Genomic DNA, 22921 nt, shown 5'->3' with positions numbered 1-22921 from the left:
GCTCCTGTGCACACAAGAGGTTCAGGACCATCTTGTCATCTGACCCTGTGCTAGAGGGCTTGTCCCTAACTTCCCCAAAGTCCTAGGAGCTTTACATCTGCCTATCCTCTAGTGAGCCAGCCCGTGAGTGCCAGGCCTGCCCAGCCCTGACCAGCATCCCTGCCTGGCTGCTCTGCCCACACAAGACCCCAGCTGCCCTCCTAGTGTGGCCCAGAACCTGTGTTCATCTGCCACACAAGCCAAGATGCCTCCAGCACGATCCAGGGAGGAGTCCAGCCTGGGCAGTGCTGGGAGAGGGTGGTTTCTGGGACCAAGACCATAGTCACCTTTGGTCACAAAACATGACAGGTGTACTCACAGCTTGACCATCCTGGGTTAGCTGCAGGTGCTGCTGGCCAGCTGTGCAACTCTGGTGACCCTGTGGCTTCTCTGCTGAAGGGGGAGTGAGAATGACCACTCCCCCTCACAGTTCTGGCATTGAAGCTAAGACTGAGACTATGGGCAGGGCCACAGAGCCACCCACAACTCGGGCTTTTTGGGGGGCCAAAACCAGTCGTGGTCCTGGGAGAGGTGGCCACTGCAGTGGTGCAGTGGTCAGAGGCTGTGGTGGCCGAGGACCCTTCCTCAAGGGAGGAAGTAGATGTTCCCAGAGTCTGTAGGACCACATGGCAGGGTTTGGACACTGGACAGATGGTAGTAGGCTGTTGTGCATCCATCAGAGGGGCAGTTGCTGCAGGAGTGGGGTCAGGTGTCCACCATGCTCATACTGGACGAGTGCTTTCAGGGCAGCAGGTGGCATGCGGCGTGGGAACATGGGCCACCTGACCAGGATCGCGAATGCCGTGGTGCAGAACCTGGAGCGGGGCCCCTTGCAGACCCACGTCAGTGAGGTCATTCGAGGTGAGCCGCTGTGCACTGAGATGGCCCTGTAGGCTCTGGTCCCTGCCTGCCTGTTGTCCCTGGGCCTATTGTCCAGTTCACTTTGGCTGTCATTTGCCTGAGACCCCACCACCAGCTGGGTAGGCGGGGCCAAGTGTGCATCCCAAGCACGGCTAGGTCTCTAGTGGCCCCTCCAGCATGGCCCCAAGGGCAGGGGTGTCGGGCTGGCCTCAGGCCTGATGACCACTGACCTGCTTCACAGGGACAGCAGAGGCCACCCTTTTGCTTGCTTGCTTGTGTCTTTGCCTCGTGGGGCAGCGTCCTTAAGTGGAGCCCTTCTGGTCAGTCCTTAGCCCTGTGGGGGCTGAGTCATCCCTTCTGGTCCGTCCCTGGCTCTGGGCAGCAGTGGGACCTCAGGACTGGGCCTGAGCAGTGGCACCCCTTGCAGGGCTCCCTGAGGACTGCCGGGGACGCTGGGAGAGCTTTGTGGAGGAGACCCTGACTGAGACCAACCGCAGGAATACTGTGGACCTGGTGAGCACGTCGGGGTGGCCTGAGGGAGGGTGTCCTGTGAGGCCCCTCCCCCTGGCAGGAGCTGCGTGCATGCTGGATGGTTCATGAAGACCCCTCTACTCTGTCAGGAGCTGGGTGGGCCAAGAAGACCCCCTCACCTCATCAGGAGCCAGTTGGTCTGAGGAGAACCCTGTATCCTGTCAGGAGCCGGGTGGTCCAAGGAGACACCTATATCCCACTGGGAGCTGAGAGGTCCAAGGTGACCTCCTCTCGCCCTGTTAGGAGCTGAGCAGGCCATAGAGACCTCCCTTACCCCCATCAGGAGGCAGGTGTTCCGTGGTGACCCCCCCCCACCCGTCAGGAGTTGGGTGGTCTGTAGAGACCCCACCCCATCCTGTCTAGGGGCCAGGTGGTCTGAAGAGACCCCCCCCCTTTACCCCATCAGGAGCTGGGTGGTCCATCGAGACTTCCCTCACCCTGTTGGGAGCCAGGTGGTCTAAGGAGACCCCCCCAACCCTGTCAGGAGCCCGGTGGCCTGTGGAGAGCCCCCAACCCCGTCGGGAGCCGGGTGGTCTGTGGAGACCCCCACACACCCTGACAGGAGCCAGGTGGTCTGAAGAGACCCCTGTGTCCCGTTGCTGCACTCCCGCCCTGCCTGTTTTAGGTGAGCACACACCACCTCCACTCCTCCAGCGAGGACGAGGACATCGACAGCGCCTTTCCCAACGAGCTGTCCCTCCAGCAGGTGCGTGAGGAGGAGGCATTTCCTGAGAGCCACCTCCAGGCTGCACCAGCCCTGCTGTGATGCCCAGCAGGGACCCTCTGGGGAGCCCACGGGGTGTCGGGGAGCCGTAGCCTCACAGGCCCTTGCTCTCCAGGCCTTCTCCGAGTACCAGGTCCAGCAGATGACTGCCAGCTTCGTGGATCAGTTTGGCTTTAACGACGAAGAGTTTGCAGACCAAGATGACAACATAAAGTGAGCGCCTGCCTGGGGAGAGAGCCAGGACTGAGGAGGGGCCAGGAGCAGGCTGGTTCCCATGCTGCAGCTGGTGTGGCATCTGCTTTGCCCAGTGGTCAGAGCTGCTCCTCTGTCCACCCCAGCCTCTCCACCACAGCTGCCCTTGCGTCAGTATATGCCCCTCACCACCGGAAGTCCTTTAAGAGGTGGTGGTGGTGGTGGTGGTGCCAGTTGTGCCAGTTGACCAATCCGATAACCTCCATCCAGCCTGGCTCTCAACATTGCCACTGAGTCGTGCCTTTTCTGAAAGCCCTGAGGAGGCCCCCATATGGAAACCTCCTATTCTGCTTTCAGCTCACAGACCCTGGACAACCTGTTGTTCCCCCCTACCCCCAGTTCAAGACACACCTCCTCCCCCTCCCCCAGCACCCAGCCCTGGACATACATGCCCTCCCCTCCCCCAGCTCGCAGCTCTAGAGTTCCACCACCCACTGCAGGGTGCTGTGAGTGGGAGGAGGGTGGGTGGCCCATCGGGATGCAGGACTGTCTGTGTCCACAGCGCACCGTTTGACAGGGTGGCGGAGATCAGCTTCAGCACTGGTGCCGATGATGACAGTGTAAGTGGGGGAACATTGAGGTTGGTCTGATAGTTGGCTATGTTGGACAAGGGGCCATGGAGCTAGACAAGAGGTTTTGAGGATTGAACAGGAGCTGTGGGGGCTGTAGGGACACCAGGACGGGGCTGGAAGCCAGGAGGGTCAGTCAGAGGGGGCCACTGGGGTCTAGATGAAAGGCTGTTAGGGCTGAATGGGGCATCTGGAGGCTGAAAGGGGTTGTGAGGGCTAAACGGGCCAGGGAGAGAATTTTGGAGCTGGGCTGGGAGCTGTGGGGGCTGGACAGCAGGTTGTGAGGGTGGTGAGGACTGAGCAGGGGTCATGGGGGTTGGACAGGGGCCAGGGGGACTAGGCAAGAGCTGGAAGGGGGCTTTGGGTCCTGAGTGGATCTGAATGGGAGGGCTATGCTAGCTAAGAATTTGGGCCTGGATGGGGGCCAGATGGCTGGGAGTATGAGTAGGGGCCATGGGGACTGAATGGGAGATAGGGCGTTTAGGTGGGGGTCATGGGGATTGGATGGGAGCCAGGGGCCTGAGTGGCGGCCGTGGGGACTGGATGAGAAATGGGGGATGGGCAGGGGCCATGGTTCTGGGTGGAGGCCGTAGGGGCTAGACGGTACTGGGTGCTGTGGTGGTCAGGGGACAGCCACTCGTCTTGCAGCCCCATGCTGCGCTGTTTGAAGCTTGCTGTGGTGACCGCATCCAGCCCTTTGATGACGAGGACGATGACATCTGGGAGGACGGCGAGCTGAGCTGCTCGGCTCGAGTAACTGCCAGAGCCAGGTGCGCCCGCGGCTGTGCCCGCAGCTGCCCACGTCTCTGAGGGTGCAGAGGATCTTGGTGCTCGGGGAGGGGGGACAGGCGTGGAGTGGGGGCCTGGCTCAGCCATGACCCTCGAGGCCATCACTGCCCACCTCAGCCCCCAGGCCTGCTCATGGGAAGGGCTGCTCAGGCTGGGTGCGTGGATCCGTTGACCACATGGGTCCTCAGGTTCGGAGCCCCCCACGCTGCAGAGAGCGGCTCGAAGAGCACCGTGAAGAGCAGCGGTCAGGGCGGGAATGCAGCCACGGACGGTGCCTCAGGGGCCACTCCTCCAGCTGTGGACAGCCGGAGCCTCGGCTTACCCGGCCCCGTGCACACAGGAGGCCCGGGCATGGAGGCTGATGCTGAAGGTGGGTTTGGGTAAGGGGTGCAGGAGGTGCCATGGGCCAGAGGCATACATAACCCCCTTAATGTGTTCAGGGTAGGAAGTCCCACCCATATGCTGTGGTTACCCAGCCACACTCACGGCCCCTGGTATCTCCAGCAGGACGTGGGCGATGGTGGGCAGGGGTGCCAGGACTCAGCTAAGGCTGGCGAGTGCTGGGCCATAGGCATTTGCAGCGATTACCCATCTTTGGGGGCGTGTATGGCAGTTGCCCAATCCGGCCCTGCTCAGCCTGCCTGAGAGGGGGGGTGACAATGTCCCTGCAGCCCCAGGATGGAGATCGGTCTGTTTCTCTTACAGGTACCAGGTGGGCCGCAGTGTTTGATGAGCCCCTGAGTGCAGGCCCCCAGGCCCCAGGGGTGGCTGTGGACGTTGGTTCCAGTGTCTGGGCAGTCACCACACCTGGGGCCTCATCACCAGAAGAGAAGGGCTGGGCCACATTCACTGACTTTCAGCCTTTCTGCTGGTAACATGTGCCCCTGGTGGGGGCCAGGGCATGATTGGGAGTGCACACGTGTCCGCTGTAGGTCCAGCTCAGTTTACACTAACTCCTTTCCAGCTCTGAGCCCAGCCCCCGATGCAGCTCCCCTGTGGACACAGATGGCTCCAGTGTCCCGGGTGACCCAGACCAGAGCCCACAGAGAACCCGTGAGTCACAGCAGCTTCTGGGAGGGCTCACAGGGGACACCACAGCAAGCAGATTGCACCCCTTGGGCGAGGTCCTCGCCTCCCCTGCTTGCTTTGGTGGTGATTTTTGGGTATTTCCCGTGTCCCCTTGTCAGTGCTTGCTCTACAGACATATGGCACCCCCAGGAGGATGGGAGGCAGAGGTGGGGACAGTCCTGGAGGCTGCATCTTGGGCCCTGACCCTAACCCCCCAACTGCTTGTTGCAGCTAACCCAGCTCCCCCGAGTGCCTGGGATGCAGTTGGTGGACAAGAGCATGTCGGCTCAGACTTGAGCCAAGGGGCTCCATCCCCTGCTGTGAAGGCTGCTGCTTGCAGGTGAGGTGCCAGAGAGCAGCAGGTCCTGGAGGGGTCATTGCCCCCACCGTGACCTTGCTTGTGGCCATTTCTGGAGGCACCTGAGTGTTGTGGCCCTATCAGGCTAAGCTGCCTCACACGTACGGAAGTGTGGATGAAGCGGGGAGGCTCCTTCCCCCTCAGCCTGTCCTTGCAACAGGGTCAGCTCTCCTGGGAAGGGACATAAAAGCCAGCCCAGGGAGTTTGAGAGGATGGAGGTCAGTTGAAGTGTTTAGGACAAAAGACAGGACAGACCATAGTGTCCAGTGAGGCAACACAGGCTGCCAGGCTGCCCCCAAAAGGCCCAGGCCATTTTGGTGCCTGACCCTTCAGTCTGTGCACAGTGGCAACCAGGGCTTGGCCCCTCAGCTGCTGCCCACACATGCACACAGGTCTGACCGCACACCGGGCACACCGCTGGACCTTGCAGCCCGCAACCCCATTACCGCAGCTGAGGCTGTGCCCCCTGAGGGAGTCCCCTTGGCATCGTCTCTGGCTACTTCCACTGCACTGACTGTGGTGGCCTCCCCAGGGTCCATTGTGGCCGTCACCACAGTGGCCCCTCTGGGGACAAAGGACAGGTGAGCACATGGGAATGGTGGGGCAACCCTAGAGCTCCTGATGACCTAACCTCATCCCTCTTCTCACAGGAAGACAGATGTGCCCTTTCCAGTGGAAGCCACCTCTAATGGTCCTGTGTGAAGTTGCTGCCACCAGGCCTGGTGCCATCTACTCAGAAAGCTACCTGGTGATGCAATTATCAATTTTAATTTAACTTTATTTTGAAATAAATGCTGCATTGTAGAGCTGGCAGTGGGAGCTGTCCGACGCCAGGCGCGTCCTCCTGCTGCGGCCCGGCTGCGTCGTCCAGGCGGCTCGGCGGGGGCACCAGCGCCCCCCAGCAATAAAGTCCACTGCTGGCTCTGCCTGCGGGCCGGCCGGAGCTGGGGGCACCATAGGGCCCATGCAGGCCCCTCGTGCAGGCCCAGGACTGGTGGCTGTGGGTGTGGCCTAGGGCGTCTTGACCCTTTTGTTTTTGTTTTTGCACTTTGTCATCACTGAAGCAGCAGATGACCTTCTCCTTGCTCAGGGGCCCACTGGCCTGGGGGGGGGGGCGTGGCTGGGGGGGGGGGGGGGCGTGTCTGGGGAGGGGAGATCCCTGAATGCACTTGGGCACTAGGGTGTGGGCACCAGCCTAGGCTGTGAGACCCGATTGCCTTAAACCCGCTTTAACAGTCAGCGGGGTGGACGGACGGATGAACAAGAGGATGAATGGATGGACACAGCGGGCAAGGCCAGGGGCTGGGTGGGGTCCACCTGGGGTGTGCTCTCCCCTGTTCCTGACACCACCAGCCCAACTCCAATAAACAGCTGTGTGTCGTCTTCCTGAGGTTATTACTGTGCCTCCAGCACAGCAACCCACTGGCTCACCCCACCCCACCCCACCCCACCGTGCTCCGGAAGGAGCCCCGCAGAGCTAGAACTGGGGAGGGGGTGGGATAAGACACACCTGCTGCCAGGGGTCCTGGCTTTTAACCTCCTCGTGTTCAACTTTCTCTCCTCCCATGGCTTCCCACCAGGAACCTGTACCCCACCACCACCACCCAGGCTTCCTTAAGGCACCAGGGGCCCTCAAATGTCTGGGCTCTGTGACACCCACCCACAGTGACCTGTTAGCACCTGTCCCACGAGTGGCCCTCTGAGTTCCTACCATGTGTCCTAGGGACAGCTAGTCTCAGGCCCTGAATCATCTTCCCTTTGGGGTCAGTCTCCCTCACCTCATGGCACCCACCTTGCCCGATGGCCAGAGTCTCAGACTGGGGTCCACCACAGACACACAGTCCCCCTGGATCTCAGAGATGGCCTGGGCAGGGCTCGGGTGGGCAGGCTGTGGGAGGAGGATGCAGGCGGGAGGAGTCCATTAGTTCTTTATAGACACTTGTTCCAGGACAGACAGTGGCCAACCGGCCAGGCTGGTGGGGGGGACTATTTACAGGCCCTGAAGGGCTGTACCATGGCTGCCTGCTGCCCAGGCCCTCAATAAGTTAAGTCCACCAAGCCGGGCAGTGGGCACTGTACAAACTCAAGTGCTGGGGCCTCAATACTGTCAGCCAGGGGGGGCTGTAAACATGGCCGGAGCTGGCCCCCCCCCGAAGTGGTCTGTGACACCAGAAATGCCGAGGGGTCAGGCATCTGACAAACAACTCTGGATGCGGTCCACCCACTGCTGGGCTGACGGCACGTCCTGGGCACAGAAGTTGTAAACTCGGCGTGTCGTCTTCACCTGGGGAGACAAATCTATAATCCAGGGCACCGCAGGGACCACCCCAACCCCAGGGGGAAGGCCCCTCCCACAGGCTCACATCAAAGAAGGCCTTCTCATCCACGGTCTTGGGGGCGCCCATGGTGGGTGTGCCGGGAGCCACTGACTCCACCTCAGCCAAGTCTATGATGCCCTTGCACTCGGTGTCCACCCGGTGGTCATAGTAACGCAGCTGCAGAGGAGGGGCGTCAGGCAGGGCTCAGCCCCCCAGTGCCCACCCTGCAGGCCACTCACCTGGTGCTTGGTCTTGTCCAACACAAACCACCGGGCCTTCCAGGGCTTCATGAAGGCACCCTTCTTGTACAATGTCCCCTCATATGACCTGTGAAGAGGCCGTAGACTCTCAGGAGACACCCGCCTGAGGGTGCTGTCCTCAGGGAGGCAAGGGTCCCAGCCATGGCCTCCCAGCACTCATGTCAGTGGTGGGTCTAGAGGTGAGGTGAGCTGGGGTGTGGGAGTGTCTGCCGTGGGGCTTGGGGGGCAAGCAGCACCTGTTCTCGCTCTCGGCCGTCTGGAACTGGCTATAGAGGGTGCTGGTGCTGCGCCGGGCAGCTTGGCGGGACCCGGACGTGGTGGAGCCACTGCTCTGGTCACTGTCCAGACTGAGGCTCAGGGTGGAGCCCACAGGCCCCTCCTGCAGGTACACACCCAGCGAGCGGCGGTGATGGGGCACGCTGGACACCAGCAAGGAGCCAGAGGGACCCTGCAGTGAGGATTCGGTGTCAGGGCCCAGGGCTTCATTTGACCAGCATATCCCCCACCACACACATGCACCCCTAGATTCCTCCGCTCCTCCCCCTTCCCACGTACTCGCCCATCTGGCCGGCCTTCCAGGCGCTGGGCAGCCTTTACACGGTCCCACGTGTCTTTCCAGCGCTCAGGGGGTCGGCCCAGCTCTGTCTCCAGCCGCTGCAGCTCCTGGAGGCAGATGGTACGCTTAGCCAACAGGACAGCTCAGCCCTGCACGGCCAGCATGTACCACTGGGGAAGGCTGGGGCCAGGGTACAGGTCATCCAGGGATAGAGGTGGTTAGGAGCCAACACAACACATGCTCTGGACCCTGCCGAGACTGTCGCCCACTAGGGTGTGGACCCAGTGCTATAGACAGACACTAAGGAAAAGATGTGTATAGAGTTACAAGCCCCACGTGAGGCCAGAGCTCCGGGCCCCAGGCAGCAGTGGTGCAGCAACGAGGCGCACAGGGTCAGGGCAGCAGACAGTGCAGGGCTCAGTGGTCCCCTACATCAGTGCCACCTTTATCACTCCGCTTCACCATCCTGAGATGACAGGCCAACTACACAAAAGGCCACACACTGACCAGCCCTTCCCTGCACAGGAGACAGACTGGATGGCATGACAAGAGCAACCACCTGAGGGCACTGGGGTCCTTGCAGTGAGCACCCGTACAGCCAGAGCCGAGACGGGAACAGGAAGAAGCCAGCTTCCCTTGCCCTAGTCCTCGGGAAGGTGAAGGACTGGAAACCTGGCAAAGACCCGCTCTCCACACAATTTCACTTAGGTGTCAAGCACATGGCCAAGAACAGAAAAAAAACCCTCCATGTGGGGACTGATCATAAGGTCACTGACTTCAGAATAAACCATGATCAGCACTTTGAAAGATTTTAAAGCAAAACTGAGTCTCTGGAGAAAAAACTGCTAAAAAGAAGCAAGTGAGATTAAAAAGTTGACAATATAGGGGCTGCGTGGAGGTGGCCTGTAGGTCTCAGAGACCCAAAAGCTGAAAGCTGCTTTGTGCCCAGGGGCTTTGCTGCCCTATTGGGACTACAAATAGGTGCAATCCCAAACTAAAGAACTTTCTGAAAAGAGTTTACAAAAGAGAAAACCAGAAGTCCTTCTACCTAAAGTTTGTGCCCCAGCAGAAGCAGAAGTATTACAAGGTATTGGAACAGGAATAAGACAGCAGAACGCGTGCAAGAGGAAGGTTATGGAAGGCTGCTGTCAGAGATGGCTGTACACGAACCCTACATACGGAAGATTCATTGGACCAATGGGGTTATGTTTAAAAAAGACACGTGTAACAAATCCTGACCCTCCAGCCACACTCTGCCTCCCAAGGCTTGGTGTAAAGAAGAGTCCTTCATCCCCACCAGGTACCACCTTGGGTGTTACTACCAAAGGCACCATCACTGAAGTGACCCAAAGAGGCAGTTACCTGGGGGGCAGACGCTCAGCTCCCCAAGGATCTGGAAACGATGGCTCTGTCAATGCTATCCTACAGGTCTACGAGCACTTTCATACAAGTAACTTTTTAATGATTAACTGCAAATGTCAAAACCTTCATTACCATCCAGGTGCTTCTGAATGCTACCACAAAGCCTTACATGTCCTACAGTCATCAAGAGGACTGTTTATTGTGCTGTCATAGCATGAGAATGGTCCTGTTTTACAAACTGGTTTTTATTTTTTATCTTGACAGTTAAGTACGTGTTAAGATTGCATAATGAAAACAAACTTCATCACTGTGTGAACAAAACAGAGTTGAAAATACAACTAGAAACCAAGAACTCGACAGAGAGAGGATGTCAGAGCTAACCCAAAATTTGACAGCTAGCAGAAAACACCCAGAGTAGGACACAAAGACTGGAGAAGCTCTACCAATGTGAGTGATGTGTGTCTCCGGGGAAGGGGGTGTATTGTTATATGTGGTGGTGTCCGTCTGTGTGGGGTACATATGGGGGTGGTCTCAGTGTGGGAGTGTTTGTGGGTGTGTGTGTGTTTATCTGAATGTCTTGGTGTGGGTGTATGTGTGCCCAGGTGTCTCAGTGTGAGGAGATGTGTGTGTGCTGTGTCTCTTGGTGTGTGTATGTGTGAACATACAGAGAATGGGTGGGCACTTAGCAACACAGCATCTAGAAACTGCAAAACTGATTAAAAGACATGAGACCACACATTCAAGAAGCAGTGTGACCACCAAACTGGACTGATTTCCACAGACCCTGTCCCTGACCCTGTGACCACACGACCACCTATGGGATGTCACCCCCACCCTCCAGTTCCACCATCAGGGAGAGGAAGGAAAAGGCCTTTGTCAGATGCCCCGAACTAGGAGGGACTTCAACCGTAACCATAACCCTGGATTTGTAGGAAATGGTACAAGTCCTTCAGCACATGGGAAACAATCCCATGTGGAAACTCCTATCTGCATGCAAAGTATGAGTCAGACCAGGAATCCAAGACTCTTTGCCATTTCTTTAAAACTCCCTAAAAAAAAAAATAACTAAATCAGGGGAGCTCTGGTGGCCTAGTGGCAAGGAGCTGCAACTACAATCCCAGAGGCGCACGGTTCAAATCCACCAGATGCTCTGCTGGGGAAGGAGGGGCAATCTCCTACTATACCAGTCAGATCTGATTTGACGGTACACTCACACAAAAATAATAAAAAAAATAAAAATTTAAAAAAAAATTTAAAAAGAAAAAGCCCTTCCTGTTGTTGTTATGTGCCATTGAGTCACTTGCGACTCATAGTGACCCTATGTATAACCCTAAACCCTGCTCTATCCTGTGCCAATCGCACTGTCTCTGACACACCCATCCCGATTACCCCAGTCACTGAATCAATCCATCTCATAGAGGGTCTTCCCCTCCTGCGCTGTCCCTCCACCCTCCCAAGCATGATGTCCCTCTCCAAGGACCTCTCCCTCCTTACAACACGTCCAAAGTATGTCAGACGAAGCCCCAGAATCCTTGCCTCTAAGGAGCAGCCTGGTTTAACCCTCTCCAGGATAAATCTGTTTTCTTTAAAACTTAGGTGATGGAAATAAAGAAGATGGCCAGGTCAGGAGCTTGTGCTTCTACCCAAGTGAACAAGGAACAGGCAGTTCCGATCTGAATAGAGGGGCTGTTAAGTGTCAGTGATTTAAGAGGCCAGTGAAATAGAGGAAGCCCTCACCAGATGAAATGACAAAGAAACAAGAGCAGCAGACGAGGGAGGTGCAGGGACAGGCAGGGACTAGTAACCCGTGGCAGGCACCACCTGAGGTCCCCGGAGTGCCCACTGCAGCTTGCTGGGTCAGGTGGGTGAGGAGGACTTAGGGTACTGACTGCTGAAGAACCAGCACTTAGAGTGCCCACTGAAACCATTTCCCTGCTTCAAGGGGATTGAAAGCAACGACTTTTTATCCCCGTTCCTCCTCTAGTGGTCAGACATTTAAGGAAATCCTTCCCAGGTCATGACAGAGAAAAACACGTAACTATCAGACAAAACAAGGATGACACGCTTTAGAAAAGTCAGACAGTTTGGGCTCTCAACAAGGAGAGGACCACCAACCGTGCATAGGGGACTAGATTCACAACCACAGAGTAACTCAAAATGGTCAATTCTCCAGAAAAATACAGGACATAAAGCAAAGCTGTCAAAGTATGGTCTATTCATGGGGAGACCATGAACAACAATTACTAGGGCAGCAAAAGCATTAAAGTTAACAACGACATTATGTAACTATGTAAATATGTTCAAAGAACTAAATTATAAAACACTGGACAGTATCAATAAAGACAGATTTTAGAAGAAAAAACCCCACCAAAATTCTGGAGTTAAAAAGTGAAGTGAAAAACTGTGGTTGTGTCCCACTGAGTCAGAACCAACCAACTGCTTACCCTACAGTGGGTTTTCAGAGGAAGTAAATCACACAGGAGACTGCCCCTCCTTCTCCCATGGAGTAGCTGTGGGTTCAAACCGTATGCCTGTAGGACTGCAATGCAACTTCTTACCACTAGCCCGTCAGAACTCTCAAAGAAGGGTTTTCAGCCAGGAAATCAAAAGACAAAATTGTACTGGGAAAATCTGTCAGAGACCTCTCCAGAGTACCGAACAACAATGAGGTCAGTCGGAGACTAAGGTGTGCCTGTTCCAGACCATGTCAGAGAGCTGGACAATGACTAGGGATGACAGAAGGAGAACAGATGCCTTTGCGCTGTGGTGCTGGAGAAGAGTATTGAATGTACCGTAGACTGCTAGGAGAACAAACAGGTTTGTCTAAGAGAGGGTAAAACCAGACTGCTCCTTGGAGGCAAGGATTCTGAAGCTCCGTCTGACGACGTAGTCTGGACATGCTGCAAGGAGGGGCCAGTCCTTGGATAGGGACGTCATGCTCGGGAGTGTGGAGGAACAGCACAGAAGAGGAAGACCCTGCATGAGACAGATTGATTCAGTGACTCGGGTAATGGGGTAGGTGGGTTGGAGATGATGAGATTGGCACAGGATAGAACAGGGTTTAGGGCTGTTGTACATAGGGTCCCTATTGAGTTTCAAGAGATTGGAAGGCACATTAACAGTGTTTAGGGGAGGCTCAAATGATGAGGATGGGACACAGGTCAAAGCTGCTGGTCACAGGTTCCTTATGGGTCCTACTCGACGGCAACCAACAACAGACTCTGAACCGCCTCTGAAGGGCAGTAGTGGAGTCTAGACAGAATGTTGGGCGCAGGGACCATCCAGATGGTGGCTGGTAACATCAGGAGCATGGTTACTGTCATGTGGGGAGTACTGAAACAGCAAGCATTTTGTTATCAAAGGAGGAGGGGAAGATAAACGGAATACAAAGAGTTGGTGGTCAGCCATTTCAGAAGGTAGGACACTGGAGAAGTGCTGGAACTGAGAAGACACTCAAGCCGCACTGAAAAGACCAGGCTCTAGGACTGATGGGTCTCTGCTGAGATAGAGGTTTCAGATTAAGTGCAATGCTGGAAGTGCTCACGTGTAAATGGCCAGAAATCTGCAAGACAAAAAAATGTGGCTACACTACTGGAAAGAATCCATGGATGGGCTGCTTCCACCGAAAATGGACGTTGGTGAATATCATTCATATCACTGCTAGCAAGATTTCACTGAATTCCAAAATTCAGCTAGAGATTAACAGCAAGTTTCTAGAAGTTCAAATCAGATTCAGATGAACATATGCAACTAGGCATAGCATAGCTGATGTCTGCTGAAAACAGAGAATAGAAAGATGTAACCTGTGTTTTATCACCCGGAAAGCAGTTAGCCATGTTGTTGTTGTTAATGTGCCGTCGAGTTGCTTGCGACTCATAGCGACCCTATGTACAACAGCCCTAAACTCCGCTCTGTCCTGTGCCAATCGCACTGTCTCTGACACTCCCATCCCGATTATCCCAGTCACCGAATCAATCCACCTCATAGAGGGCCTTCCTCTCCTGCGCTGTCCCTCCACCCTCCCAAGCATGATGTCCCTCTCTAAGGACTGGTCTCTCCTCACAACATGTCCAAAGTATGTTAGACGGAGCCTCAGAATCCTTGCCTCCAAGGAGCCACCCGGTTTAACCCTCTCCAGGACAAATCTGTTTGTTTTCCTAGCAGTCCATGGTATTCTCAATACTCTTCTCCAGCACCACAGCTCAAAGGCATCAATTCTCCTTCTATCCTCCTTGGTCATTGTCCAACTCTCTGATGCATAACAGGTGACTGCGAAGACCATGGCCTGTATCAGACGCACCTTAGTCTCCAGAGAGACACCATTGCTCTTCAGTTAACTTTGGAGAACAGGAAAGGTGTGTAGTTGGGTTGTATCCTTTCTCCAAACCTATTCCATCTGTCTACTGGGAAAACAATTCAAGAAACTGGACTCTGAAGAATGTGGCATCAAGACTGGAGGAGACTCCACAGCAGCTTGTAGATGACAGATTATGCAGATGACACAGCCTGGCTCGCAGAAAGTGGACATGGAACACTGACTCAGATCAAAGACCACAGCTTTTGAGATCAAGAAAACAAAAACCCTTACAACTAGACCAGTAGGCAAAAGAGTGAAGTTGTCAGATACTTCTTTTTACATGGATCCCCATGATAGCTATAGTTATTATGTACTTTCAAGTTGTAAGTGACACTTAGCTGGCCCTTCATGGGTTTTCAGAGCAATCATGTGGGACAACACTATCCATCTTTCTCTCACAAAGCAGCTGGTGTAGTTGAACTGTGTGTTTTTGGGTCGGCAGTTCAGCTACGTTACCATTAAGCAACCAGAGCTCCATGACAGTTGTTAAGTGCTGCCAAGTACGGTCCATAGCGATCCTATGAACAACGTATGAGAACCATGTCCTGTCTTGTGCCATCCTAACACTTCCTGACAGACTAGAACACACTGGGGCAGAAACTGTCAATCCCCCTGGTTAAAGGTCTTCCTCTCTGCTGACACCTCCACCTTACCAAGCATGTTGATCTCCTCCAAGGAACTGCATCTCCTAGCCACATGCCAGAAGTATGTGAGACGAAGCCTGATCATCGTTAACTCAATCTTCAACCCTCTCTAAGAAGTATCCGTTTGTCTTGGCCATCCATGGGATGTTCAGTGCTCTTCTCCAACACTACAGCTCAAAGGCATCAGTTCTTTTCCTGTCTATCCTTATTCACTGCCCAGTTCTCAAATGCATAGCAAATGACTGGAAAGACCATAGCCTAGCCTGTATCAACGGCACCTTAGTCCTCAAACGGCCATCATTTGTCTCTCAATAATTTGGAGAGGTCCCTCACTACAGATTTTCCAAGTGCAATACGTCTCCTCATCTCCCGACTGCTGGAACCAATGGTGTTGACTGTAGATCCAAGTAAGATATAATTGTTGACAACTTTGATCGCCATCTATCAGGATGCTGCCTATCAGTCCAATGATGAGAATTTTTTCCTTAAAAATTTTTTGTTCTCTAGATGCAATCCACACTGAAGGCTGCAGTGTTGGAGCTTCTGCAGTAAGCACTTCCAAGTCCTCCTCACTTTCAGCAAGCAAGGTGTGTCATCTGCTTGGCGAAGGTTACTGATGAGTCTCCCTCCAATCCTAAGGCCACATTCTTCCTCAGAGTGCAGATTCTCGAATTATTTGTTCAACATACAGATTAAATAGGTACGGAGAAAGGCTATAAACCATGATGCACACCTTTCCCAATTTTAAACTTTGTAGTGTTCCCTTGCTCTGTTCATACAGTCTTAGTCCAGGTATAGGTTTTTGCACAATTATGTGTTGTGGAATTCCCGTTCTCAATGATAACAATTATTTGTTACTGATCCACACAGTCAGATGCCTTTATCGTCAATAAAACACAAAGAGACGTTCTTCATTGTTTGCTCTCAGCCAGGATTCATCTGACATCAGCAGTGATATATATCCCTGGTGCCACAGATTAATTCAGCTCTTAATCTATGTACTGTTTTAGACCTTTTTAAATGATCTTTAGCAGTAGTTTGCTTACGTATATTAATTAATTATGTTGTTGTTATGTGCCGTCGAGTCGTTTCCGACTCATAGCGACCCTATGCACAACAGCCCTAAACCCTGCTCTATCCTGCGCCAACTGCACCGCCTCTGACACACCCATCCCGATTACCCCAGTCACTGAATCAATCCATCTCATAGAGGGTCTTCCCCTCCTGCGCTGTCCCTCAACCCTCCCAAGCATGATGTCCCTCTCCAAGGACCCGTCCCTCCTGGCAACATGTCCAAAGTATGTCAGACGAAGCCCCAGAATCCTTGCCTCCAAGGAGCAGCTTGGTTTAATCCTCTCCAAGATAAATCTGTTTGTTTTCCTGGCAGTCCAGGGTACATTCAGTACTCTTCTCCAGCACCACAGCTCAAAAGCATCCACTCTCCTTCTGTCCTTCCTAGTCATTGTCCAAGTCTCTGATGCATAACAAGCGATTGCAAATACCATGGCCTGTATCAGGCGCACCTTAGTCTCCAGAGAGACACTGTCGCTCCTGAGTACCTTAGAGAGGTCCCTAACAGCAGACTTTCCCATCGGGATACGCTTTTTGATTTCCTGACTGCTGGTGCCAAGAGTGTTGACTGTGGAGCCGAGCAAACTGAAGCTGTGAACACTCTCAATCTCTTCGTCATCCACCCTGACGCTGCCTATTGGTCCAGTGGTGAGAATCTTTGTCTTCTTGATATTGAGCCTCAGTCCATACTGAAGGCTGCAGTCCTTGACCCTTCGCAGCAAGTGCATGAGGTCCTCCTCAGTTTCAGCGAGCAGGGTTGTGTCATCTGCGTAACGCAGATTGTTAATAGATCTTCCACCAATCCTGATGCCACAATTCTCCTCATAGAGCCCAGCCTCTCGGATAATCTGTTCTGCATACAGGCTGAAAAGGTATGGAGACAGGATGCATCCCTGGCGTACACCCTTCCCAATTTTGAACCATGCAGTGTTTCCTTGCTCTGTTCTGACTACTGCCTCTTGGTCCAAGTATAGGTTTCACATTAGCACGATTAAATGTTCTGGGATTCCCATTCTTCTCAGAGTCAGCCACAGTTTGTTATGATCCACACAGTCAAATGCCTTTGCATAATCAATGAAACCCAGATAGACATTCTTCTGGTATTCTCTGCTTTCAGCCAAGATCCATCTAACATCAGCAACAATATCCCTATACCACGACCCCTTCTAAACCCAGCCTGGACTTCCGGCAGTTCTCTGCTGATGTGCTGTTCTAATCGTTTTTGGATAATCAATACTGTTCGATAATTGTCCCTTTCTATTGAATCACCTTTCTTGGGAAAGGAAGAAATACGGATCTCTTCTAATCAGTCATTCATCTAGCCAGCTGTCATCCCAATCTGCTGGCACAGACTAGTGAGCATGTCCAGAACGGCCTCTGTCAACTGAAACCTATCCCTTGTTCCCCTATTGATTCCTTGGGTCTTATTTTTGGCCAGTGCCTTCAGTGCAGCCTGAGTGCTGCCTTGTTACCACTGACTCTTGCTCAGATGGTACTTCCTGAAATCAGTGAAGAGATGAAAAGATGTGCTGCATTGGGGAATCCATTCCAGAGTGCTAAAGAGCAGTGACGTCAGTCAAAACGGTGCCTGATCCAAGCCATCTCTGCATGTCCAAGTCGGACAAGGAATAAGGATGACAGAAGAGAAGTCAAAGCCTCTGAGCTGTGCAGTTGGAGGGGAGGACCATTTGTGGACTAACAGAAGTTGTCTTGGACGAGTTTAAACAGTACTCCTGTGGGGGAAGGATGGTGAAACTACTCTCACACACTCTGTGCATGTTCTTAGGAGGTTCCAGTCTTTGGAAAAAGACCTCATGCTAGGAAAGAAAAGGTAATTCATTGGGAGAAAGGTCCTCAGCAAAAGGGAGTGACCCAGTGATTTGAATAGTGAGGTTTGAGGTGGAGACTTGAGGCTGCTGCACACTCTCTCATTGTAGCTGCCTTGACGGCGCCCAGTAACAACAGCTCTAATCGGTACCTCCTACGAGAAGCCACAAGTTGGAGGCCCAGCTCCACACTAAGTTCAAGAAAGCAGAGGCCACAGAACTGGCCGCTAACTCGCAGTACCCCGCCCGTCGGTTTCAAGGAGGCTGCACAGTGTTTCCTAGAGAAGCTAGTGCATGTGAACACGATGTAGCACGTCACCGTGTTCCCTGAAAACAACAGTCAACTAAAGACAGCGTCACTAATGCTGAAGCATACCAGACACGTGCCGTGCACACTCACACAAACGGGGACGAGTATCACCAGAGATAAGGGCGTGCTCCACCCTGCTCAGAAGTGACAGGTGCCCAGACAGAGCTGTGTGACTGCCATCACCACCACACCACCTCCCTGCAGGGAGGAATCAGCGGCCTTTCCACAGCAGACGCTCTTCAGACTACACCACCACCTGGGGAGCACCCACAGGGGAAAGACAGGACACCAGGCACTGAGGAGGGTGGGGGACAGGGCCACCTCAGGCCAGCAGACAGATCACCGGCCACCAGGGCACCCACCTCCAGCAGACGTGAGATGGCATCGGGCTGGGCCCGGGGACGGCTGTCGTAACAGGGCCACACGACACGGCGCCTGCTCTGGGGTGCCCCTCCATCTGACCGCTCCTCCTCGGGTGACTCCGGGGGACCCTGAGCCAGTTCCCAGTCGTAGGGGGGGCCTTCAGCCAGGGTCTCCTCAGTATAGAAGTCCCACACCTTCAAGTTGGACACGTTGCTGTAGGGCCGCAGGACCTGGCAGGGGACACTCACTGAGGACAGGCCAAGCGGGCCCTCTTTGCCTCTCTCTCCCACACCCCCACCCACCTCGGGCCTGCGCTGACCTCTGTGTCCTCGGGCGCGTACATGTAGTTGTAGAACACTGGGGTCTTCTTGCTTAGCCGGTCCACGTACTCCCACACAGACCTGCAGGCCTGCGGGCCCTTCCGATCCCCCTTCTCCTCGTAGAGCAGGCCTGAGGGGCACAGTGCTGAGTGGGCCACCAGACTCCCTGCCCAGTGCTCGTCAGCCCAACATGCCCTCACACCCCTGCCCTCTCCCCATCCAGAACCCCGCCCTCAATGCCCCCTCCTCGCCCAGCGCCCCCTTACCCAGCTCAATGCCCCCTCCTCGCCCAGCGCCCTTACCCAGCTCAATGCCCCCTCCTCGCCCAGCGCCCTTACCCAGCTCAATGCCCCCTCCTCGCCCAGCGCCCCCTTACCCAGCTCAATGCGCTCATAATCCGAATCCAGCAGGAAGGTGCGGAAGCGCCGGGACACGTGGTGGTAGCTGAGGAACTTGAGGTAGAACTGGCTGAACTCAAACTCCATGGGGAACTGCAGGTGGACCTGCGGCCACACCACGCAGTCAGGGCCCGCTGTGGTCGGTCAGGGCCTACCGCGGTCAGTTGGGGTCCCACAACCTACCCCACTCCCACCTGATGTACACAATCCAGGAACTGCAGGAAGATGGGGGTGAAGCCACTGCTCTGCCCAGCCAGTGTGTGGGCCCCACGATGGCTGAACCGGTGGCCGAAGGACAGCCACTCCTTTTCCACCAGCAGCCGAAAGCCCTCCAGGGTGCGGTAGAAGGGGTCTGACAGCAGCTGCACCAGCGACACCACCTGGAGAGGCCCCTGCAGGTGAGTTCAGGCCTCCATGGACCCCCTGATCCCAAGCCCACGCCCCCTACGGCCCGTGCCGGCACACCTGCGTGGTAATGTCCCAGCCGTCTTCCAGGCTCACCAGGACAGAGGAGCCCGAGTCCAGCAGCTCTACCACCAGCACTGACACTCGCAACAGCTTGTGGATCTGCGGGTATGACCCCGTGACCCCTCCACCCAAGGGCGACACCTTCTCTACTCAAGAGAAGCAGAACCCAGCCCCACTCTCCCATGCTCAGGCCACACTCCTGACCTGATGCTCACTGACCTCACCTCACAGCACTGGGGGGACCCCCATGAGCTCAGCCTGGCCCACACACACACACGGCCCAACCCTTACCGGCACCTACTGCCCTGACCTGAGCCAGGCCACCACAGTGCTCCAACACCACTCTGGGTAGACTCAGGACGAGCTGGCTCGACATGTACTTCTGTCCTCCCAATTCCAGGCCCCACCCCGTGACAGATGCCCATGTCTGCCTGGCTTTGCAGTCACCCCTTCCCATCTTAGAGACCAAGTTGTCAGACTCATACCCAGCCCCCACTTCTACCCTTCTGGCTTCTCAGCACCCATCCTCCCTCTGCACCCCGAGGGCCGCGAGGAGACCTGGCTCAGCCACTCTGAGTCTTCCAGCGAGCGCAGGTAGGAGGTGGGGCCCGGCTCAGCAGCCGCGCAGCCTGGGACGCAAGCCTTCAACAGCTTCTTAAAACTGGCCTTGACCTGCCGCGCCTCGAAGACCTCAATGGGCACCAGCTCCCACTGCTGCAGGGGGTCTGGACGCACACCCTGGGGGCCGAGTAAGTAGGGATGCCGGTGGTCCCCCTGCCACTCCTCCACTCCCACCCTGAACACACCAATCCATGCCCCCAGTTCACACCCCAGGGCTCACCCCTCAATGCCCCAGTCCACCCCATGCTGACCCCATACCCCAGAGCTGAGCTCCACTAACGTGTGGTCCCCAATCCTTCACCCTGTCGCTTCTCACCTTGAGCTGTGCCTTGTCCCCAATGATGTAGAGAGCTGCACGGTGTGGTCGAAGGAAGCCTGGGTCGGGGGGCGCCCCATTGGGCTGGGGAGCACCTAGCACATCTCTCCCTGCCAACCGGGAGCCCACGTCCACACCAATGCCACTGCTGCCCCCACTGCGTCCACTGGCCCGGATGCTGCCCCACTTCCCTGCGGGATGAGACAGGTAACACAGGTGGGCTGAGACGGCTGAGAGGTGAGGAGGAAGTTCAGCGCTGGAGTGTGGGCAGGCAGGCTGCTAGGAGAGCGGTGCCACCGCCCTGTCACTGGGGGGCAGTTAGTGCCCAGCCGAGGGGGCAGTTAGTGCCGGCAGTAGGCCCGCCCGGGTGGCCTGGTACGGTACCTCGGGGTGCCGTCCGTCTGGAGACCGAGGCTGCCATGGGGTTGGACAGCGTGGTGACCCTGGCTCGGGGACTGGGCGCTGGGGGCAAGCAGAGAGAAGGCCAAGGTGACCTCTACTGTGGGGTCACCTGGAGCAAGGGGATAGTGGTTCCTGACACTCCATGTCAGGACAAATTGAGGCTGTATTTACCGTGTGTTCTTCAGAAACCCTCACAGGATGGCACTGTTGGTACCAGGTGCCACAGAGCCAGCATCCTTGTGGGCCAGTCACCCCTGAGGACCTGACCCCATGTCTGCCTACAGTACTGTGTCGCTGTCACTGGGGTGTCCCTCAGTGGACACTGAGACTGGGCCCATGCCTGCCCTGCCTGGGAGTGGTCTGGCTGCTGACCCCAGCAGAGACCTCAGGCTGGGTCTGAGCCAGAGGACAGTGGTAGTTGCACAGTGTTCTGGCTGGCCAGGGCAGGGGTTAGAGGACTGCTGCTGAGGCCTGCAGGTGCTACAGTCAACTGGCTGTGGTCTTAAAGTCCAGTGTGAGACTCTGGGGAGAGGCTGAGTGCTAGGACTAGAAGAGCCATGAGGCTGAGAGAACACTGCTAGCAAGGTGTAAGGGATTGTGGTTGAGGGTCAGCAGTGACCCTGAGGTCTGTGTCTGCTTCCCGTGAGCCTGTACCATCAGGGAGGGCACAGGGTTCAGCATCTGAGGCTGGGCAGAGGCAGCAGCGTCTCGGAGGAGCAGGAAGGGGACCCGACAGTCGCCGTGAGGGGAATGACTTCCATGTGCCACTGATGCTGGGTGAGCAGGCACTGGGGCCAGGTGGGTTATACCCCGACATCTCCCGCTCCCTGAGGAGCCCTCACCGTGGCTGCCCAGGTGGGTGGACGAGAAGCCACTGAGGGTGTTGCGACCCGAGACATCTGTGTAGCGGGGCATGGAGCTGACCACAGCCTGCAGGTACTTCTCCTGCTCCAGGCTACTTGAGTCAGCCTGGGACTGACCTGCAGAAGACAGGATGCTGTGTGGGCATAAGGCCAGCCTGCTACCCAGCCAGTGGCTATCAGAGGAGGGTGGAGGAGAGGACAGGACAGATCGGGAGGGGGGAGGCTGAGGTGGCCGGGACACGTACCTGGAGATGGTGCGTTCTGCGTCTTAAAGAGGCCTACGACGCCTTTGCCGTGCAAGCCCCCCGAGCGCAGCAGCACAGCCCTCGAGCGCCCGCTGCGCCAGCACACCACAGGAAAGCGGTTCTGGCGGTAGCAGCGGGACACACGCTGGAGGGCGTTGTCCTGGACGCTCTGGGGCACGATCAGCAGGCCAGGGTAGCTGCGGGAGGGAGGGGGTCAGGCACTATAGGGGGTGCAGGGGCTCCATCCCCCATGCGTCCACATCCTAGCCGCTCCCCCATCCCCTTGCACCCCATGTCAAGGCCTCAGGCCACCAGGGTTCTGCAGGGAGCCCTCCCTTGCACCCACAGCCCGTGGCACCTGGCTCACCTGCGGCAGATGGCATACATGCGGTTGACCGGGGAAATGCGGAAGGGCTCCGACTTGGCCCGGCTCAGGCTGCTGCCCAGCGTGCCCAGGCCCAGCCGCTGGTAGTCCCGGCAGCACGCCCGCTCCACCAGGCTGCTCATGGTCATGCGGTCCGAGGGCTTCAGGGCTGACGTGGGCGTCAGGGTGCTGGGCTCCAGCTCATCTGACACTGGGGACCACCCACCCCCGACTCACAGTCAGCACCAGGACCACCTGTCCTGCCCACCAAGCCCACCTGCACACTTACAACCCCGAGTCAGCACCAGAGACTACAGGCCCCACCAGACAGACACATAAGTGCGCACCGGGTCATCAGCCCCCGGAACCTCGCCTCACCAGAAATCTCGTCTTCCTGGTCCTCGGGGGGTGGCTGGCCCCGCTGCTCCCAGCTCGGGGGGTTGTACTTCTTCCGGGTCATGTACTGCCGCCCCATGGTTTTCTTGGCGTTTTTCACCAGATTCCGGGACAGGGTCCTGCAGGAACCAACCAGCAGGGTGAGGGGAGGGTCCCGCGACAGCCGAGTGAGGGAGGCACCCTCTGAGCCTGTCCCCGAGCCGAGCCTGTGTGTCCCCTCCTCCTGCCGAGCCCGTCCCCCCAGCCCAGCCCGTCCCCCACAACCAAGCC

At 56.0% G+C, this 22921-nt stretch overlaps 2 protein-coding genes across 2 annotated transcripts in view; one reads left to right on the top strand and one right to left on the bottom strand.

Moving 5' to 3' along the window:
• The window catches only part of PPP6R2 (protein phosphatase 6, regulatory subunit 2), a 56848-nt gene extending 50955 nt beyond the window's left edge, over window positions 1–5893 (top strand). The window contains exons 11-22 of the mRNA XM_006888108.1: window positions 785–900; window positions 1328–1413; window positions 2057–2137; window positions 2271–2368; window positions 2910–2967; window positions 3625–3746; window positions 3954–4135; window positions 4471–4636; window positions 4730–4818; window positions 5065–5173; window positions 5584–5772; window positions 5842–5893. Coding sequence (XP_006888170.1) covers window positions 785–900; window positions 1328–1413; window positions 2057–2137; window positions 2271–2368; window positions 2910–2967; window positions 3625–3746; window positions 3954–4135; window positions 4471–4636; window positions 4730–4818; window positions 5065–5173; window positions 5584–5772; window positions 5842–5893 — 1348 coding nt within the window. The remainder of the gene's footprint in view (window positions 1–784; window positions 901–1327; window positions 1414–2056; window positions 2138–2270; window positions 2369–2909; window positions 2968–3624; window positions 3747–3953; window positions 4136–4470; window positions 4637–4729; window positions 4819–5064; window positions 5174–5583; window positions 5773–5841) is intronic.
• Window positions 5894–7376: 1483 nt separating this feature from the next.
• Window positions 7377–22921, bottom strand: part of SBF1 (SET binding factor 1) — a 28052-nt gene continuing 12507 nt past the window's right edge. The window contains exons 29-45 of the mRNA XM_006888107.1: window positions 22634–22770; window positions 22259–22466; window positions 21892–22088; window positions 21626–21763; window positions 20766–20843; window positions 20382–20572; window positions 20003–20182; window positions 19442–19543; window positions 19171–19356; window positions 18955–19081; window positions 18578–18708; window positions 18258–18488; window positions 8325–8432; window positions 8006–8217; window positions 7749–7836; window positions 7555–7686; window positions 7377–7475 (exon numbers count right to left, since the gene is read on the bottom strand). Of these exons, the coding sequence (XP_006888169.1) occupies window positions 7377–7475; window positions 7555–7686; window positions 7749–7836; window positions 8006–8217; window positions 8325–8432; window positions 18258–18488; window positions 18578–18708; window positions 18955–19081; window positions 19171–19356; window positions 19442–19543; window positions 20003–20182; window positions 20382–20572; window positions 20766–20843; window positions 21626–21763; window positions 21892–22088; window positions 22259–22466; window positions 22634–22770 (2545 nt within the window). The remainder of the gene's footprint in view (window positions 7476–7554; window positions 7687–7748; window positions 7837–8005; window positions 8218–8324; window positions 8433–18257; window positions 18489–18577; window positions 18709–18954; window positions 19082–19170; window positions 19357–19441; window positions 19544–20002; window positions 20183–20381; window positions 20573–20765; window positions 20844–21625; window positions 21764–21891; window positions 22089–22258; window positions 22467–22633; window positions 22771–22921) is intronic.

This window comes from Elephantulus edwardii, unplaced genomic scaffold, assembly GCF_000299155.1.
Source record: "Elephantulus edwardii isolate Elephantulus edwardi_28Jun2011 unplaced genomic scaffold, EleEdw1.0 scaffold00064, whole genome shotgun sequence".
Taxonomy (NCBI): Eukaryota; Metazoa; Chordata; class Mammalia; order Macroscelidea; family Macroscelididae; genus Elephantulus; species Elephantulus edwardii.
Note: the sequence above shows the minus strand (reverse complement) of the source record. Positions and strands in the feature narration are given on the sequence as shown.